Source organism: Schistocerca americana, chromosome 2 (assembly GCF_021461395.2).
Source record: "Schistocerca americana isolate TAMUIC-IGC-003095 chromosome 2, iqSchAmer2.1, whole genome shotgun sequence".
NCBI classification, from domain to species: domain Eukaryota; kingdom Metazoa; phylum Arthropoda; class Insecta; order Orthoptera; family Acrididae; genus Schistocerca; species Schistocerca americana.
In genome coordinates, this window is record NC_060120.1 from 169,827,663 (window position 1) to 169,849,410 (window position 21,748).

The 21,748-nt window shown below is 40.9% G+C and overlaps 1 protein-coding gene across 9 annotated transcripts in view; it reads left to right on the plus strand.

The window, feature by feature from the left end:
* Window positions 1-21,748, plus strand: part of LOC124589161 (protein Mpv17-like) — a 311,532-nt gene that overhangs the window by 269,664 nt on the left and 20,120 nt on the right. For all 9 annotated transcript variants that reach the window (XM_047131541.1, XM_047131533.1, XM_047131534.1 and 6 more), the window contains one exon: window positions 5,335-5,479. In XM_047131541.1, coding sequence (XP_046987497.1) covers window positions 5,335-5,478 — 144 coding nt within the window. In that variant the 3' untranslated portion in view covers window position 5,479. The remainder of the gene's footprint in view (window positions 1-5,334; window positions 5,480-21,748) is intronic.

Genomic DNA, 21,748 nt, shown 5'->3' on the forward strand with positions numbered 1-21,748 from the left:
ATTGGAGGCAGTTATGCTGGATGTGACTTTTCGCATTATGTGTAAGATGAAGTCTTGGTATGACTTCCGCATTATGGTCCAGTGTTAATGGTATCTGGTAGTGACCAGAAACTGTTTATAAAAACTTTAGAGTGTTGTGACAATTCGTTCCAACAAAAATCGCGAGTGAACTTTGAATTATATAGTGTGGCGGTACTGAGTATATTCTTACTGAGTATTTTATGGTGAGCATAAACTTTAACTAAAGACAACCACTGAATATCATGTGCAGAAGTAATTGGCCAATCATTGACTGTGTTACAAGTAATTGGTTTCGGAATTTGGGAAGGCAAAAGTTCTGGCTGTTTTAGGTATGGTGATAACTGTGAGCAGAAGCTTTAGTAATTTTCATAAATGTGGGCTGATGATATTGCTTCACGGCAATAAAGATCTATTGAAGGTTTAAATTTGAACTTCATGTTTAAAGTACAAGTGACATCCCCTTTCCGAATCATTCCTTTAAAGTACATAGACAATTTTCAGCAAATTTTACTTATACCGGCCTCCGGTGTGTAGCTATGAGGTTACAGTTTCCTCAACACTGCTTTTCTGTGATCTCGTAAGTAGCTGCTGTCAGGAGTTTATGTGCGAAGATCTACCGCTGTAAAGAGGTAGGTGAACAAAAATTATAAAAGAAATTGCATTGCAGCAGCAACGTATAATCCGCCACAATTGGAGCATAGCACGCATGCACGCAAAAAAAAATCTGTCACACACTATCTCCTCAAATCATTAGGCCCATCCCAGAACCTCCCCCATGAGTCTATCCACCTACATGCTGCCTAAAATCCATAAATCCAACCAGCCAGGGCACCCTATTGTTGCTTTTTACTGTGCCCCACTGAGAGAATCTCTGCTCATGCAGACAAACACCTTCATCCTTTTACCTATAACTTACTCTTCTGTATAACATACACCAACCATTTCTTCCACTGACCCTCCAGAGTTGCTGTTTCTTTACCACACAGCACACCGTTCATCATTATTAATGCCAGATCCCTCTACACTAACATCCCTAATGCCTATGGCCTTGCCGCTATTGAACATTACCTATCCCAATCCCCAACTGACTCCAAACCTATAAACTCCTTGCTGATCACCATAATCAACTACATTCATCTTCACCCAAAACTGCTCCTTTTTGAGAGCATCACAGACAGACAAATCCGTGTTACAGCAATGGGCACCTGCGTGACACTATCCTATGCCAAAACATGTTCATGGGCCATCTAGAGGAATCATTCCTAACCGTCCAGAATCCCAGACCCCTCAGCTTAGGTTCACTGATGACATGTTCATGATCTGGACTGTGGGTTAGGATGCCCTATCCACAGTTCCAAAAACCTCAACACCTTCTCCCACATTCATTTCACCTGTTCCTCCTCATCCCAGCATCTCACCTACGTCGATGTTGACCTCCACCTCAAAGATGGCTACATCAGGACCTCTGTCCATATCAAACCTACCAACCACCTGCAGTACCTCAACTTCGGCAGCTGCCAACCATTCCATATCAAGAAATCCCTTCCATACAGCCTAGTCACCCCTGGATGTCACATCTGTAGTGATGAGTGGTCCCTCTCAAAATATACTGAGGCCTTTACAGACTGTAATTCCCCCCTAACCTTGTACTAAAACAGATCTCCTGTACCTTATCTGTCCAGTCACCCACCACCTCCCAAAGTCCCACTCTCCGGCCACAGAGGAGCATTCCCCTCATGACTCAGTACCACCCAGTACTGAACCAACTGAATCATGTTTTACACCAGCATTTCAACTAACTCTCATCATGCCCTGAAATTAGGAATATCCTACCCGCTATCCTTCCCACCTCTGCCACAGATGGTGATGAATTTTCTTTGCAATTTTCCGTTCATGGCCAAGTAAAGGATTTGGCAAAGATCTTCATTATCAAGTAATCTCTATATGCAATAGCATTTGAAAACAATCCACAGTTGTCTCTAGGAATTGTCACAATTTTTATTACTGGAATGGTATTCAGTTCTTGACAACTGCACTACTCCACTCAGTGTAAAACACTGGAGTCAAGTAAATTGTCAACTCATTCAAGGCTCAGATGTCGAAAGTTATGATGATGGTGTCCCCTAGGGCAGCTCTTCCCAGCTTCCTTTTAACATAATGTTTAATCCCAGTTCAAGACTGGAAATTAACAGAGGCCCTTGAAAGGTACACGCATGGAACTACAAGATCTGTTCAAAAAATTCTGGAACATTTGTAATTTCGCATCAGTGGTGTGGTGGAGTGAAATGTCATTGCCATCCTTGCACACACCTGTGTTTAATGTGTAACTGCCAGAAGTTTCATTGCTGTGTATTTGTTAGTTATTGTTCAAATGGCTCTGAGCACTATGGGACTTAACATCTATGGTCATCAGTCCCCTAGAACTTAGAACTACTTAAACCTAACTAACCTAAGGACATCACACAACACCCAGTCATCACGAGGCAGAGAAAATCCCTGACCCCGCCGGGAATTGAACCCGGGAACCCGGGCGTGGGAAGCGGGAACGCTACCGCACGACCACGAGCTGCGGACTGTTAGTTATTGTTCATTGCTGTATTGAGTAGAACGTGTGGCACAGTTTGTGAATTTCAAGATGGCAGAGTTAGAAGAGCAATGTGTCATCATTAAATTTTGCATGAAATTCAAGAAAACGTTTACAGAGACACACCAAATGATACAGGAAGCTTATAGTGATGAGTGCTTAAGCCATACTTGGCGTTATGAATGGTTCACGCAGTTTAAAAATGGTTGGACTGAATTTAGAGGTGACTCTCATTCAGGATGCCCTTCGACATCTACCGACGATGCTCATGTCTTGAAGATCAATGAGATTGTGCTTGCCAATCAAAAACTGTTCAAGAGATTGCAGAAGAATGTAAAATTTCTGTCGGATCATGTTATGAAATCCTGACACAGCATCTTGGAATGCGTCATGTTGCCACCAAGTTCATCCCATGGCTCATGAGTCAAGACTGGAAAGATCTTCACCTCACAATCTGTGAAGAGCTTCTGGATTGCACAAATTAGACTGAGATATTCCTTAAGAGAATCATAACTGGTCATGATATGTGGGTCTACAGTTATGATGTTGAGACCAGGGTTCAGTCTTCACAATGGACCAGAAAAGGTTCTCCAATACCAAAATAAGATTGTCAGTTCAGGTAAAATTTCAAAGCCACGCTGATAGTTTGCTTTGACTTTGGAGGATTTGTTTATCATGAATTCATGCCACAGGGACAAACTCTTAAATCGATGGTACTACTGTTGGAATGGGTTGCAATGCCTGTGAGAAAATGTGAGAAGGAAATGGCCTGAAAAGTGGTGAGACAATTCATGGCTCTTACATCATCATCAGCATCTACACATTCATCGCTGTTGGTGCATGACTATTGCACAAAAAATGAAATTACTGTGCTGCCTCATCCTCTGTACTTTCCAGACCTGACCCTTGCAGACTTTTTCTGAGGTTGAAAACCCCATGAAAGGGTGAAAATTTGCAATGATAGAGAAGATAAAAGAAAATTTGCAGATAGCGTTTCAAGCAATCCAGTAAGAGGCATACCAAGTCTGCTTCCGGAAGTGGAAATGGCACTGGGACAGCATATCAGTTGTTGAGGAGAGATTTCAAAAGAGACCATACACAATAAGTAAAAGGTAAACATAGAAAAATTTTGTGGACAAAGTTCTGGAATTTTTTGAATATAATACTGGACCTTTTATGCTGGTCATAGTCAGCTCAGGGGATGCTTCAGTGACAATACTATTCTGTAGGCTCCCATGTCTGCCCTCCCATTTTTAGTCATCTTAGGGGGAGGGGGCAAGGGGTCGATGCCTGTCGTCGTCATTGCGCAGAGAATATGTGAGCTCTTCATCATCTTATCCAAATAAGGACAGCTAAAACACCACTCAGATCAATTGCAAATGCAACAGCCTTCTGGCACCACACTGATAATAGTGCCTCTCAAAACTGATCCCAACCACTATCCCTGTGACCATCAGCTCTGCTAAGAGACACACAGCCATTGATTTCAGCAAAGTCTAAACCATCAACTGTACCACCCGCAACTGTGCTACAAACATTCTCTACAACTCCCGTCAGAGGAACATGCATGTTTATGTATAGGGGAGCTGTTCTCTGTATCTGTTGAAGTGAACTGATAATTTTGAATCATTAATATAGAGGTCTTCTTGGACTTTGTGCATGCTTGGAATACTCTTGGGTGTTGCTTTATGGATGGTGAACCTTACTTCTCTTGCTGATTTAGATATGGCTTTTGAATTTCTTGGATATCTTGATAGCCAAAAGAACCTTGCATTAGCTGGATGTTATATTAGTTGCAGTGTAACTGTAATCTACAAATTGATAATAAGCTAATTAATGGCAGTATTAATATGAAAGTTTTATGTCGTATGTCAGTTGTGCCGCAATTACTATGCAGTATTCTATGCCTCCAGTAGGAATGGTATCACCAAACAATAGGTGTCTTCAACATGACTTCGTGGTTTTTGAACCTGTTGCCAGTTTGCATTCTCCTCACACCATTTCCTACATTATTTTTTTAGCTATACCCTCTCTTCTTCACACACACACTCACATGCATGTAATTTTACTTTAAAGGTCAGAACTAGTCTACTTTCTGAGCTTTTACTGTAGTAATATGCACGATTGAGAAAGCCAGTCAAATTACAATAGTTTTACTGCAGAAACCGCTACCACATCCAGTACATTGTTCTTTTACATTCCCACGTTAGTAGCAGTTAGACAAACAGTGAGCCACAAGTGGAGTGAAGTTCACACGAGACATTTTTGAATGAGACTGAGATCACTTTGCTTCAGGGTTCAATAGAAAGCAATTAGATGTTTTTGTGCAATGGTACTGGATGGCAGCTATCTGTACTGCTCTTGATGTGTGACTGTCAGCGCTGTCTGTAGGTGCCACCTCCTGGAGATCATATTTAGTTGCAGTATGGCTGTGAGAGCTCATTAAAAATATGTGTGATAGGTCACTGCCTCTCTTCCTGCTGAGCTTAGATGGGTGGTAAGGTACCGATACAACTGATGTGATAACCATGGGTTACCACAGTTATGTGTGACTATGTGCTGCCTATCATTCACCTGCTGGTGAATGGAAGTTTATTTTAATACTTTTTGTTGCTTCCACAATTGAGTTTTTCCATTACTGTAATATTTTCATCCATTTTGTTTAAAGTAACTTTTTATTTTTAAATGTAACTTTAGTATCATACTGAAAGACTTTTTTGCTCATACAGGTATGGCCTGCTGTCCAGCTTATAAACTTTGGCTTCGTACCTGTGAACTTCCAGGTACCTGTCACACAAGTTGTGGGTGTTGGTTGGAACACTTACCTTTCCTGGAAGGCTCATCGACCACCACAAAAGCCTGCTGTAGAGTGAGGTGATGGTTTTTTACACTTATCTCTGTATAGCTACATAAGTTTTGTATGATGGCTATAATGGTAATCATTGTCACCAATTTTGTCTCAGTGTTCTTCTATTTATCATTGGAAGCCATAATATCTATTGGGCTACTCTATTTTCTTGCAGAGTATCACTACTTATTTATAGGTTGCTTGTAACAATTCATATTTTTTATCAATTTACCTCTTACAGTTTTCCGCTGTGTACTCATTGTTCTGTTGTTTTCTGCAAGTACACTTTCTGTTTCTTTTACTTTCCTCTTTTCAAGACTGTGTAATAAATGCTTTGCAGTGTAACATCAGTTGATCAGTTTTCCAACAGCAGCTGAATGGAATAAGTGAAAAATCAGCACATTTTCTAGATCGTAGGTGATCATATATCAACATACTATGACTACATGTACATACATACTCTGTGAGTCACCATACAGCGCATGTGTAGGATACCTTGTACTACCGATAGTTATTTAGTTTCCTATTTCAATAGCAAATGGTGGTAGGGGAAAAAGACTGTATTTATGCCTGTACAAGCCCTGATTTCTCTAGTTTTTTTTATCCTTACACAAGATGTATGTTGTTGACAGTAGGATCATTCAGCAGTCTTATCACAAATGTTGGTTCTCTAAACTTTCTCAACAATGTTTCACAAAGATCATATCTTGTTGCCTGCAGGAATTCCCATTTGAGATCACAGAGCATTTCTGTAATACTCTTATGTTGATCGAACCTACTGGTAACAAATCTAGCAGCATGCCTCTAAATTTCTTCATTGTCCTCCTTGAATCTGATTTGGAGGGGATCCCATACACAACAGTACTCAAGAGTGGGTCGTTCATGTGTTCTCTCTGCAATCTCCTTTAGAGATAAGACACAGAATTTTTACAGTCAAGCAAAATTAACCATTTGCCTTTCTACAACTGACTTTATGTGTTTGTTCCATTTTGTGTCACTTTAGAACAATATGAGTACATATTTAAGCAATGTGGCTGTCTCAGGCAGCACTCCACTGATGCTGTATCCAATCACTGCAGGACTGTTTTTCCTATTCATCTGCATTAACTTAAATTTTGACACATTTAGAGCCAACTGCCATTCATCATACCAAATAGAAATTTTGTCTAACTCATCCAGTATCCTCCTATAGTCACTTAAAGACAATACTTTATCATACACTACATTATCACCAGCAAACACTCACAGATTGCTATTCACCCTTTCCATGAGATTGTTTGTATATCGAGAAACAAGAGTACAACATATTGGGTTTTAATACTTAAGAAGTTTTCAAAGCAATCATATATCTGAGATCCTATCCCATATGCTCAGGCCTTCATTAATATTTGACATGTAGCATTGTGTCAGTAGTTTTTTGGAAATCTAGGAATATGGCATCTGGCTGTTGTCCTTCATCCATGTTCCATAGGATTTTGTGTGAAAAAAGGGCAAGCTGAGTTTTGCACCACCAATACTTTTTATATCCATGTTGATTTGTGGACAGGAGCTATTTCTTCGCAAGGAAAGTTGTTATGGTTGAAATCAAGAATTCTGCAGCATACCAGTGTCTAGGATATGGATACATAATTTTACACTTCTGTTCTTTTACCCTTCTTCGGTACAGTGTCACCTATGCAGTTTTGTGGCTGACTTGGACTTTGTGCTGAGCAGGAGATTTGTGATAAATGCAAGCTAAGTTTACTTTCTGTAAAATGAACTGGGATTCCATTTGGACCTAGCAACTTATTTGTTTTCAACTCTTTCAGCTGCTGTTCAGTGCCAAGGGTGCCTATTTCTACAGGGTGAAAAGTATTTAAACCGACAAACTATGGGAGGTTGTAGGGGACATCAAAACAAATATTTTTCCCTAATGTCATTTTTTCCTATGAGGAGTATTTAAAACAGAAGAGGAAGATATCTCTGGCGGCAAATTGATTAAACCAACAAACACTTTTCCATTTTTTTATGACCAAGAGACAACACATTAACAAACCCAATTTCAGTTACAGCAGATTTTCAAAAATGCCTCCATTGACACGTAAACAAAGGTTACACCATCAGATCATTGTTCTGTCTGACATGGGCATAAATCCCAGGAGTATCCTGAATTGTTCCTGCTGCTTCTACTATCTGAGCAACTGGGTTCTCTTCTGATGCAACAGGAGTTGCGTAAACAAGGTTGCGCATCTCTCCCCACACAAAAAAGTCCAGATGGGACATATCTGGGGATCGAGCAGGCCATGGTACAGGACCACCTCTGCCAATCCACGTTTCTAGGAACCGTCGGTCCAGGGATTGACGAGCATGATGACTGAAATGTGCCGGCGCCTCGTCATGTTGGAACCACATGCGTTATCTTGTAGGGAGCGGGATGTCTTCCAGCAATTCTGGCAATCCTCTGGTGAGAAAATTGTAATAGTGCCTGCCATTTAATGGCCTAGGTAGCAGATACGGCCCAGTTAAACAGTTCCCAACAACACCGACCCACACATTAACGAAGAACCGCACTTGATGAGCGCTAGTAACTGTGGCATGTGGGTTATCATCACTCCAAACATGCGAATTGTGCATGTTGAAGACTCCATCATGCCTGAACGTTGATTCATCAGTAAACAACACAGAGGATGGAAATGTAGGATGCATTTCACACTGTTCCAAGTATCACGGCGAAAACTGTGCTCTAGGTGGATAATCAACTGGTTCCAGGTTGTGTACACTCTGTAAGTGAAATGGACGTAACATTTGCTCTTGAAGGACTGTTCTTACATTCAGCTGATTCGTCCCCATGTTACATGCAATTGCACGAGTGCTGATTGAAGGATCCCACTCTACATGCTGCAGGACAGCTTCCTCAAATTGCAGCGTTCTTAACGTGCAATGGCGTCCCTGTCCAGGTAATCTGCTAAATGACCCGGTCTCGCACAGATGTTGGTACACAGCAACAAAGGTTGTATGTGGGATACAGCGATGAGGATATTGTTGTTGATAAACCCGCTGTGCAGCTCGTCCGTTGTGGTGCACTACGTAGTATGCACCAACCATATCAGTGTACTCACTCCAGGAGTATCGCTCCATTAGTAAACAGAGACAATGCACTTCTACACTGGTGGACAGCAGTTGCGTACAACTGAAGAGCATAGCCCTCCTCACACTACATTTCGCTTCGCATAATTTTTGTTTGTCTGCAAGGCTTTGGCTATGTTTATGTTTGCTGTGAAGTTCCCTTTGCTTCCGCAGCAATTTTCTAACTCGGTTGTTGTACTGCGGTGGCTCTTTTCCATCTCTTATGATCTTGCTTGGCACATACTCATCTAACGCATATTGTACGATGTTTTTGAACTTTGTCCACTGATCCTCAACACTATCTGTACTTGAGACAAAACTTTTGTGTTGAGCCGTCAGGTACTCTGTAATCTGCTTTTTGTCACTCTTGCTAAACAAAAAAATCTTCCTACCTTTTTTAATATTTCTATTTACAGCTGAAATCATCGATGCAGTAACCGCCTTATGATCACTGATTCCCTGTTCTGCGTTAACTGTTTCAAATAGTTCGGGTCTGTTCCAGTTCTCTGTTTAACTGCTCAAGGTAGTTTTCAGATAAAGCACTTAAAAGAAATTCACTGGATTCTTTGTCCCTGCCACCCGTTATGAACGTTTGAGTCTCCCAGTCTATATCCGGCAAATTAAAATCTCCATCCAGAACTATAACATGGTGGGGAAATCTACTTGAAATAATATGCCCTCTAACAACTGAAGATTGTAATACGGCCTCTAACAACTGAAGAGAGTAATACGGCCTCCACTAGTTTAAATAATCCTCATAGGAAAAAATGACATTAGGGGAAAATATTTGTTTTGATGTCCCCTACAACCTCCCAGAGTTTGTCAGTTTAAATACTTTTCACCCTGTATATCCTCCATACAGAAATTTGTACAGCTGCCAAACAGTGGCATATCTGTATGATCCCCTTGCATGACTGAGTTATTAAACATGTGATTTAAAACATCAGTTTTCCTGAAACTTCCTGGCAGTTTAAAACTGTGTGCCAGATTGAGACTCGAACTCGGGACCAGAAGAGCTTCTGTAAAGTTTGGAAGGTAGGAGACGAGGTACTGGCAGAAGTAAAGCTGTGAGGACGGGGCGTGAGTCGTGCTTGGGTGGCTCAGTTGGTAGAGCACTTGCCCGCGAAAGGCAATAGGTCCCGAGTTCGAGTCTCGGTCTGGCACACAGTTTTAATCTGCCAGGAAGTTTCATATCAGCGCACACTCCGCTGTAGAGTGAAAATTTCATTCTAGATCAGTTTTCATTTTGGTGTCTTCTACTGTGTGTGTTGGGGTTTATGGGCGCTCAACATCGAGGTCATCAGCGCCCTGTCTTCTACTGCCTCAGCAGATTGGTCTTTGAGTGACTTAGGGATTTTACTTAGGACCAGAATTTTCTATGATTCTGATAAGATCTTTTATCTTTTACTAACATTTGATGGTGGAAACTATATGTTTCTTGCAGGATTCTATTTTTTTTTAATATATAGACGCATTAATTGCTACAAACTTTTGCCTATTGACATTTATGCATTCTTTTTGAACCCAGAGTGCAACAATTTCTGTTTTCTCAGCATTTTCCAAATTTTGTTATTACAGTATAGTGAATCTTTTTCTTCCTTAGCCTATTACATGGCAAATACTTCTGGAGCTTAATTTACAATCAGTTTAAGCTTTACACATAATTTGTCTACATCCATCATATTGTAACTACATCTACATCCATACTCCGCAAGCCACCTGATGAATGATTAAATCCGTTCATTGCCTAATGGTGAATAGGACGCTACATTACATTACATTAATATTTGTTCCATAGAGCATGAATTTGACATTTTGTAATGATGTGGATCGTGTCAGTTAGCGTAAGTTTTCTTTATACAGTAATTTTTTTTTACTACTCCATAACTAAAAATTCATCTATTGAGTAGAGGAAGTTGTCATTCGGAAATTCTTTTAATTTTTTGAAATGCTGATTGGCTATCTGTCAGGCTTTTAATACTGTTTGGCAAATGACCAAACATGTTTTTGGCAGAATAATTTACCCCTTTCTGTGCCAAAGTCAGATTTAACCCAGAATAGTGAAGATCACCCTTTCCTGTAGTGCTGTAGCTATGCACTTTGCTGTTTTTTAAATTTGGTTGGGGTACTGATAAGGAATTTCATAAGTGGATCTGTGTATTGTGAAGGTACTGTGAATATCCCAAGTTCCTTAAATAAATATCTGAAAGGTGATGTTGGGTGCACTTCAGCTTTTATTCTGATTACTTGCTTTTGTGCAATGAAGACTTTTTCTCTTAATGGTGAATTACCCCAAAATATGATGCCATATGAAAGCAGTGAATGCATATAGGCACAGTAGGCCAATTTACTGATACTTTTATCACCAAACTTTGCAATAACTCTAACAGCATAAGTAGCTGAACCTAACCATTTCAGCAGATCATGAGTGTGTTTCTTCCAATTCAGTTTCTCATCAATGTACACACCCAGAAATTTTGAATATTCTACCTTAGCAACAGACTTCTGTTCAAAGTCTAGCAATAGCTTAGTGCCAGTTACTGCATAGAACTGCATATACCGTCTTTTCTAAAAATATAGTGAGAGTCCATTTGCAGAGAACCACTTGATAATTTTCTGAAAGACATTATTTACAATTTCCTCAGCTAATTCTTGTTTGCTGGTTGTGATTACTAGACCTCAGATTTTAGATAAAAACCTGTTTTGCTCCTCATTAAATAAAGGCAATAAAAACTTTACATGAATTACGCCGATTTATGATTGAAAACTCTAGTTTTATAGCACTTAAAAATACCTAATTTCAGTTTAGTACCTGACTGTACCTAAATTTTAAAAATCCAATTAAATACAGTTTTTTATGACTAACTTTCTCTCTTGCTTTTCCCTGGTAAGAATTATGCAAATATTTTATCAAAAGTTGTAATTTTATAGTACCTAAAATACCTAATTTCATGTTAGAACCGGACTGTACCTCATTTTTAAAAATCCTAAAAATACCTAATTTCATGTTAGAGCCTGACTGTATCTAATTTTAAAAAATCCAGTCAAATAAAATTTGTATGACTAAAACTACATGTCTGGTCTTCCTGGCTACATAGAAAACAGTAATTGAATGATAACAGGTTTGTTTGCATGTGTAAACGCCAATTGTGAGTCAGAAGATGGCAGCATATGCCAGGTTGTTCCAACCCTCCCTGCTCCGCAGAGCATTGTTGCTCACTGTGAACCGTCAAATGGGCCGGCAGGGCATGAAGGAGCCTTGGGATCTGCCTATGGCGCCTAACCTGCCCTGTCGGAACAGCCTGTTTAAAACACCTGCAATGTCTTCATTCAGTCGGCCAGTGTGCTGCTTGGATGTGGTGAAATATTTCACAGCGACAGTATATTTGTAGAAAGTCAAGCATGCTGAGAGTAGCCAGCTCCAAATCATCTCTGATTCGTGAGTGGTTGCAAGAATTTCCTGATTTCTCTACAGACAGAAGAGTTATTCTCTGCAGCATGTGCAACAAAGATGTAAGTAAAATGTTAACCTTTTATCTGCTACACCCACTCGGAGAACAGTGATGCCACTGCTTTTCCTGAGTTAACTTGGACCAGACACATGGGAATACAAAAATATTGTCTCTAAACCCTTGACGTAGGTTAATTTTGCTAAGTAGATCTTGTACGTAAATTCTTCCACAAAGTATTTCTCATTTCTTTTTGTTTTTAGGCACATTCTGAGCAGAGGTTGCATTTAAGTCAGCATGTTGCAGGGATTAATCACCAGGCAGATTTAAAGAATAAATTGAACTTGAAACAAATATTTCTAACTAAACCAAATGCAACAATCAAAAATGAGTTTCATCTTGACCTGTGTCGAGCCATTGTTGCAGCAAACATACCATTCAATGCAGTTGAAAATAGCCAGTTCAAAAATTTTGTAGAGAAACACTGTCAGCCCAGCAGTCCATCAGAATCCACAATGAGAACTATTTAGATACTTTATACAAAAATACATTGAGCAGGATAAGGGAAGGTATAGGCGATTCATATGCATGGATCTCTGTCGACGAGACAACAGACAGACAAGATCAAAATGTGTCTAATTTGATTGTTGGAAAGTTAGATCCTGACACTCATTCTGTACCTCATCTCACCTGCAGCAAGGAGCTAAAAAAGACTAAAACCAGGAAACAATTGCTCACTTTGTTAATAAAGTCCTCAAATTACTTTTCCCCAACAGTCTATATGAAAATAAAGTACCTGTAATCTACACGAAGCAGCCACATACATGACTGCTGCTCTTAAACTGTTGAAAGTATTTTACTCAGCCTCGCTCCATAACACATGTCTTGCCCATGCCATGAATCATGTAGCTGAAACAATGTGTCTCTAATTTCCACATGTAAATAAGCTAGATTCAACCATCAAAAAGGTTTTTATTAAAGCACCTGCAAGAGGAACTTCCCAATGTACCACTTCCACCAGAACCCATACTTACTAGCTGGGGAACATGGCCAGAGGCCGTGTAATATTACAGCGGGCATTTGGAATACATTAAGAACATTGTTCTTAAATTGCGGGAGGAGGCAGTGAGCGTTATGTCAGCTAAAGATCTTCTAAAGGAACCAACAATTTCCAATGACATTGCATACAAAAATCTCCTTGTGCGTTTTTGGTCCCTATTATTAAAGCTCGGACAGTTCAGGGAAACCAGTCTGCACACAACTGTGGTTGATAGAAGAGGTGAAAGAAAAAATCAACTTGATTCCAGGTTCTATTGGTATGAAAGTTAGTGAGAAACTGCTCCAGTCACATCTGTTGACATGGAACGCTCATTCTCAGCATATAAGATGCTATTAACAGACAAGAGATGCAGTTTCTCAACGGAAAATCTGGAGAAAGTGTTAGTTTTTTACTGTGACTGTAATTATGAACATGGAAAATAACATAATATGGATTTTTGTAAATCTATTATCATTCTACGTAACAAAATGTCAGATTTTGATTACCTATTTTCTGATTTTATAACCTATTTTTGTAAGTGATAGAACCTATATTAGATACCTAATTTAAGATTTTTAGAACCTAAAAGTCTGAGGTCTAGTGATTACTATACTTGTATCATTAGCATAAAGAACTAGCTTTGCATCTTCATGAATATAAAGTAACAAGTCATATATATTAAGAATGATAAGAGACCCAAGACTGAATCCTGTGGGTCACCATTCTTGATACTTCCCCAGTTAGAGGACTCTGCTGATTTTTACAGACTACCTGCACTGTTAATTTCAACCTTCTGCATTCTTCCAGTTAAATATGAACTAAATCATTTGTCCACTGTCCCACTCACACCACAATACTTTAGTTTATCTTGAAGAATTTAGTGATTCACGCAGTCAAAAGCCTTTGAGAAATCACTGAATATCCCAGTGGGTCATGTTCAGTTATTCAGAGCATTTAATATTTGTTCAGTGAAAATGTGCATAGCATTTTCTGTTGAAAAGCCTTTCTGAGAACCAAATTGACATTTTGGTAGTACTTCATTTTTATAACTACGTGAAGCTACTCTTGAATGCATTACTGTTTCAAGAATTTTGGACAAAGCAGTTAGAAGTGAAACTGGGTGGTAGTTGTTATTATGAGACCTATCCCCTTTTTAATGCAATGGTTTAACAATAGTGTATTTTAGTCTAACCATACTTAACTTCCGTAGCTTCTTGTGGAAAGTTCATGAACTCAACAAGGTAGCTTTTAACACTGGTACATCCATGTACATCTAAATACAACATTGAAAAATACAGGATGGAATGTAACAAGCAAAATACAGGATGGAATTAACAATATTATCAAAAGGAAAGTTGATGAAGGTTTCTCGGGTCTCCAGCCGGGTGGTAGCGTTGATATCTCGCGACGTTTCGGGAAGTGTCATACTACGCATCTTCTGGTGAAGATGGGTAGTATGACACTTCCCGAAACGTCGCGAGATATCAACGCCACCACCCGGCTGGATACCTGAGAAACCTTCATCAATAGTTTACGCCGGGAAAGCCTACAGTCACATAAAAGGACAGTTACCACTCTCCATATAGTGGAGATGCTGAGTCGCAGATAGGCTCAACAAAAAGACTGTCACAAATAAAGCTTTCGGCCAGTAAGGCCTTTGTCAAAATAGACAACAGACACACACCCACACACTCTCATGCAAATGCAACTCACACACACATGACTGCAGTTTCAGGCAACTGAAGCTACACTGTGAGCAGTAGCACCAGTGAATATGGGAGTGGCAACTGGGTGGGGGTAAGGAGGTGGCTGGGGTGGGGAGGGGAAGGGGTAGTAGGGTACGGGTGTTGGACAGTGAAGTGCTGCTGGGAAGTGTGCAGGAGATGAAGTGGAGAGAGGGTAGGGCAGCTAAGTGCAGCCAGAAGGTTAGATGGAGGGCAGGGGAGTGGTGGGAAGGGCAGAGGTGGGTGAGAAAGAAAAGAAATAAAAAGACTGGGTGTGATGGTGGAATGAGGGCTGTGTAGTGCTGGAATGGGAACAGGGAAGGGGCTGGATGGGTGAGGACAATGACTAATGAAGGTAGATGCCAGGAGGATTACGGGAATGTAGGATACATTGCAGGGAAAGTTCCCACCTGCGCAGTTTAGAAAGGCTGGTGTTGGTGGGGAGCATCCATATGGTGCAGGCTGTGAAGCAGCCATTAAAATGAAGGATATCATGTTTGGCAGCATGCTCAGCAACAATGTGATTCACTTGTTTCTTGGCCACAGTTTGTCGGTGGCCATTCATGTGGACAGACAGCTTGTTGGTTGTCATGCCCACATAGAATGCAGCACAGTGGTTGCAGCTTAGCTTGTAGATCACATGACTGGTTTCACAGGTAGCTCTGCCTTTGATGGGATAGGTGATGTTTGTGGCAGGACTGGAGTAGGTAGTGGTGGGAGGATGTATGGGATAGGTCTTGCATGTGGGTCTATTACAAGGGTACGAGCCATGAGGTAAGGGGTTGGGAGCAATAGTTGGGTAGGGATGGATAAATACATTGTGTAGGATCAATGGACGGTGGAACACCACTGAGGGAGGGGTGGGGAGGATAGTGGACAGGACATTTCTCATTTCACGGCATGATGAGAAGTAGTTGAAACCCTGGCAGAGAATGTAATTCAGTTGCTCCAGTCCTGGGTTTTACTGACTTTTGAGGGGAATGCTCCTCTCTGGCCAGACGGTGGGACTTTGGGGGGGGGGGGGAGGGGGGAGATTGGACAGATAAGACACGGGAGACTTCCTTTTGTGCAAAGTTGGGAGGAGGCTTCAGTGAGTCCCTCGTTATATATCAAGAGGGACAACTCATCACTGCATATTTGACCACCTAGGGGGGGGGGGGGGGGGGGGGCTAGGCTTTGTGGCTTCTTGGTATGGATCTGGTGGCAGCTGTCAAAATGGAGGTGTTGCTGGTGGTTAGTAGGTTTGATATGGGTGGAGGTACTGATGTAGCCATCTTTGAGGTGGAAGTCAACATTTAAGAATGTGGCTTGTGGGGTTGAGTAGGACCAGGTAAAGCAAATGGCGGAGAAGTTATTGACGTTCTGGAGGAATGTGGATAGGGTGTCCTCACCCTTAATCCAGATTACAAAGATGTCATCAGTGAATCTGAACCAGTTTAGGGGTTTGGGATTCTGGGTGTTAAGGAATGATTCCTCTAGATGGCCCAAGAATAGGTAGGCATAGGATGGTGACATGCAGGTGCCCATAGCCGTACCCCAGATTTGTTTCTGGGTAATGCCTTCAAAGGAGAAGTAATTATGGATGAGGATATAGTTACTCATGGTGACCAGGAAGGAGGTGGTTGGTCTGGAATCCATCGGGCATTGGAAAAGGTAGTGTTAAATAGCAGTAAGGCCATGGGAATTAGGGCTGTTAGCATAAAGGATGGTGGCATCAATAGTGACCAGCAGGGCACTATGTCGTAAAGGGACAGGAACAGTGGATATTTGATGGAGGAAATGGTTGGTAGAGTAGGTTCTCAGTAACAAGTTGAAGGTGTCGGTCTAGGAGAGCAGAGATTCTTTCAGTGGGAACACAGTAACCAGCCACAATGGGGTGTCCTGGGTGGTTGGAAGCTTGTAGAAGGTAGGAGTGCAGGGAGTGGTAGGTGTGAGCAGAGAGATGGACCTTGAGGAGAGGTTCTAGGATGAACCCAAGGATTTTGGGAGAGACTGGAGATTCTGCTGTGTTTCTGGAATGGGGTCACTGTGGCAAGCTTTGTAGGTGGATGTATCTGACAGCTGGTGGAGTCCTTCTGCTAGATAATCCTTGTAATTCAAAATTACAGTGGTGGAGTCTTTGTACGCAGGAGGGATTATAAGATCGGGGTCAGTTATTAGATGGTGGATTGAGGTTCTTTCTGCAGATGTAATGTTAGTTTGCATGTTGAGGGATTTGGGGAATGTTTGTGAGGCAAGGTTCAAGGTTAAGAATTTCTGAAAAATTAACAGGGGGTGATTTAGAGGTATTTGGGTGGATCACAGTTGGATGGAGGTGTGAACTGAATTACGCAGGTTTCAACATTGGTCTTTGGTTGGGTCTGATTGGTAGGGTTGGTGGCAAAAAAGGTTTTCCTCTGTAGGAACTGGGAGAAGGAGAGAAGGTCGCTAATGAGTCCTGCATGATTGAATTTGGGAGTGGGGCTAAAGGTGAGGACTTTGGAAAGGACTGATATTTCTGTACGGCTAAGGCTTCTGGAGGAATGGTTCATGGCTGTGTTTCGGGTCTGTTTAGGTTCTGGACTCTTTGTGGTGATGGGAGGGAGTTTTGGAGGTTGGGGTAAATGTAGTAGGTCTGCAAGGCAAGGTTTGTCAGCTATGAGGGGACAAGGGGGAGATTTGGAGGTTGTTGTAGGGGTGGTGGACAGTGGTACTCCAAGGTGGGAGTAGGAAGTGAACACAGTGGAGAGCTTTTTGAGGTGGTGGTGTGCATGTTGCTCCAGTTTCTGGAGGGAAAGAGTTTCAGTGCATGTTATGGGTTCCAGGGATTTGGGATTGCATAGCAGGAGAATTTTGTGGATGGAGAGAAGGTATTGCAAGGTGTTGTGGGCTTGGTTGATTTGATTTTGCAGGACTATGTTGGTGAGGACTAAGGATTGGCTGAATCTGAACAGGTGGAGGTCATTGTGAAATGGCAGCCGAAGATGGGTAATTTGATGATAAGGCTATTTGTGGGGATTCCATTTTCCAAGCAGCAGTGCAGGAGCAATATGTGGGACTGGGTTCTGGCTAGAGGTAAGGAAACTTTCAGCATCTCCACTATATGATGAGTGGCAACTTACCTTTTCATAATACTGGATTTTCTATTGTTGATATTTGCCTAACACAGTGCTGTTACTATTTTCTAATGCATCATTATAGTCAATGTCTGTCCCTCTTTCTCTTCTTTCCTGTGTTTCTCTTGTCGCACTACAAACTGCACTGCATGCTCTACTTACGTGCCACACTGTATCAACTGGTCCAGCTGCACACTACAGACGGCTATAAGACCACACTGATTATTGGTGCAGCATCTTATGTCCCACATTACTCCCACCAATATATCATTAATCCAATACCTTAAAATTGATCACTCTCCCTTTGTCACTGTCCCGTATTTCCGCGTGTTATTTCCTGCACCTTTCTGGTGCCGCAAGACGTTGTATCTCATCCTACAAACCCCTCCCCAGCCCCACTCTTTCTCTGTTCTAACCCAGTTTGCACCCATTAATTTCACCTCATCCAGTCACATCTACTGTCCCCTTCTTCACACTTATCCACCCTCAGACCTGCTACCCACAGTAAAATATATATGTATTATTTTTCATTCTTTTCTTGGACTCTTTGTGACTTCACACCAATTTTTGTTAATTTTCGCCTTTCAGTATCGTTGACCCCCTCAGATTTCACCTTGTTTCCCCCTTTCACATCCATTTCATCCTTATTGTGATTTTTCACACGTATTTGGGTGTATTTTTATGAAATTTTTTGGACATAATTCTACTTTATTTATGTAATTTTTTGCATTTTTCCCGCCACCATGGATCTTTGCTCCTTCCATCTACATCAATACAGAAAAGTTTCCTTAACCATAGCTGTAACCCAGTCCCACATACAGTTCCTGTGTTGTTACTTGGCTCATGGAATCCCCCCAAGTGGCCTTATTGTCAAATTACCCATCTCTGGCTGCCATCCTTCCTTTCACAATGACCTCCACCTGTTCAGATTCTGCCAATCCGTAGCCCACACCAACATAGTCCTGCAAAATCAAATCAAAGAAGCCCACACCACCTTGCAGTACCTTCTCTCCATCTGCAAAATTCTCCTGCTATGCAATCCCAAATCCCTGGAACCCATAATGTGCACTGAAACTCTTTTCCTCCAGGAACTAGAGCAAGATGCACAACACCACCTCAAAAAGTTCTCCATTGTGTTCACTTTCTACTCCCACCTTGGAGTACCACTGCCCACCACCTCTACAACCACCTCCAAATCTCCCCAACGTCCTCTCATAGCTGACAAACCTTGTCTCGCATACCTACTACATTTACTCCAAAACTCCCTCCCACCATCACAAAGAATCCAGAACGTAAACAAATCTGAAACACAGCCACGAACCATTCCTCCAGAAGCCTTAGCCCCACAGAAATATCAGTCCTTTCCAAAGTCCTCATCTTCAGCCCCACTCCCAAATTCAATCATGCATGACTCGTTAAAGGTCTTCTCCCCTTCCCCTGGTCGCTACAGAGGAAAAACTTTTTTGCCACCAACCATACCAATCAGACCTAACCAAAGACCAATGTTGAACCCTGCCTAACTCAGTTCACACCTCCACCCAAATGCCTCTAAATCACCCCCCTGTTAATTTTTATATCCCCGCATTTTACATTTTCCCACTTTTGTGTTAATTTTTGTTGGTCACAACAGAAGTACTATCTCTCATACAGTGCTTTGCCATAATTAATGATTCTATGTTACAACATTTCCCACATTTTAAGTTTTCTTTGACGTTACCGTGACATTGATTTTCATACAGATTTCTGCAAAAAGTGCATCATACTTCTGCTCAAAGTCAGCCTTGAAAAGAATGCAGACTATACTCAAAGTTATTAATCATGTAACATGGCATTAACGCAATAAGCAAGATTTTAATTGTAAGAATGTTAGGTCATGTCCACCTGTACTTTAGGTTTGCAGTGTTTGGAAGGGTGGGAAAATATGCTGAGCCAATGCTTCATTGATAATCACTGTCTGTTGATTTTGACGTTAGTATCAAGCTTCCTTCTGCTCATTGCATTGTATTGCAACAGCTTTAATTTAATTTCACAGTCATTTATACAAAAATACACCATTTTTGTAGATGGCCATCTCTATAGTGGGCTTTCACGAATTATCAACACTTCTGTGTGAAGTATGCTAATCCGTACTCAGCGTGCAGTCTTAGGGTGGTATGACTTGATGTTAGATGTAAACATTCCTCCTCAAGATGCTCCATAACATGACAACAGTTTCCACCCTCCTTCTCACCCAGGATGTTCTTCAAATGAGTGACCTCCTTGTTGGAAACAAACTGTAGATTTTATGCCTATTGTTCCCTGTTTACAAAGACTGCTAACTTTAGTGTTTTGACCAATATTGTGTTACATGTTTTATTTATCATAATTTTGTAATGATTATCAATAATATGTCTCATAATAGAACACAAGTATCTTTTTAATGTGTTTTCATGAAAGACCTTTGCATCCGTGTTTTATTTTCACCATTAGACATGATCAGGACAAAGAGAGACAAATATGTGCACATTTGTGTGTGTTGGCACTAAGCCACTGCCCTCATGATAGTCACAAAGGCAGTAGCTGAGTGCTGACACACACAAATTTGCCTGCACTTTTCCCACTTCATTCTGATCGTGTCCAATGGTGTAAATGAAACACAAAAGCAAAAGTCTTTTGTGAAACCTCATTAAAAAGATATTTGTGTTCTGATGTGAGACTTATTGTTGATAATCATTAAAAAATTATGGTAAATGAAACTTGCAACACAGTATTGGTTAAAGCACTTAAGATGGCAGCCTATGTAAACAAAGAACAATAGGTGCGAAATCTGCAGCTTGTTGTGTTTCCTATCCTTCCCTATATTTACACTTTCTTGAATTTTACATTTTTTAGGTCATTCTGCTCAGAAATGTTAAAAGGGATTGTTACTGTATATCTAAATTTACAGCCATACTCTGCAAACCATTGTGAAGTGCATGGAAGAGGGCATCTCCTGTTGTACCAGTTATTAGGGATGCTTCCTGTTCCTTTTGCATAGGGAGAATGGGAAGAATGACTGATTAAATGCATCTATATTTGCTGTAATTAATCTAATCTTGTCCTTGCAATGCCTATAGGAGTGGTCTGTAGGGGGTTTCAGTTTATTCCTAGATTCACTGTTTAAAGCAGATTCTTGGAACTTGGCATAAGTAGGCTTCTTGGAATAGTTTGTCTATCTTCAAATGTCCGCCAGTTGAGTTTTTTCAGTATCTCTGTGGAACTCTTCAGAGGGTCAAACAAACCTATGACCCTTCATGCAGCTCTTCTTTGTATGTATTCAATATTCTTAGTTAGTCCTATTTAGTATCTGCTCAACAGTCTTGAGCAACATTCTAGGATGGGTAGCATGAGTGATTTGTAAGCAGTTTCCTTTGTAGACTGATTGCATTTCCTAGTATACTATCAATAAACCAAAGCAGGCCACTTGCTTTACCTTGCTTTACCTATGACCGAAATACGTGATCATTCCATTTCATATCCATATCAAGTATTCCACCCAAGTATTTGTTTGAGTTGAAAGATTACATTTGTGGTTCATTAATACTGTAATCATAGGCTACTATGTTTGATCAACAGTTACAAAGAAGATAGACAGCTAGGCACTGTAAAGATGACATGTTGAGTTGCAGAAAGACACAATGAAAAGACTGATGCTCACTGAGCTTTCAGCCAAAGCCTTCTTCATTAAAGAAAGGAAAATACTCGTACACAATCAAGCACACCTCATGCCATAGCAGCTGAAGTGTTCATGTGTGCATGAGGTGTGCCTGCTTGTGTCCAGCTCCAGCTGTCACCTGTGTTACATCTCCAGATCAGCAAGTTACATATTTATCTTTTCCTGTGTTTACTCACAGGGTGACAATTA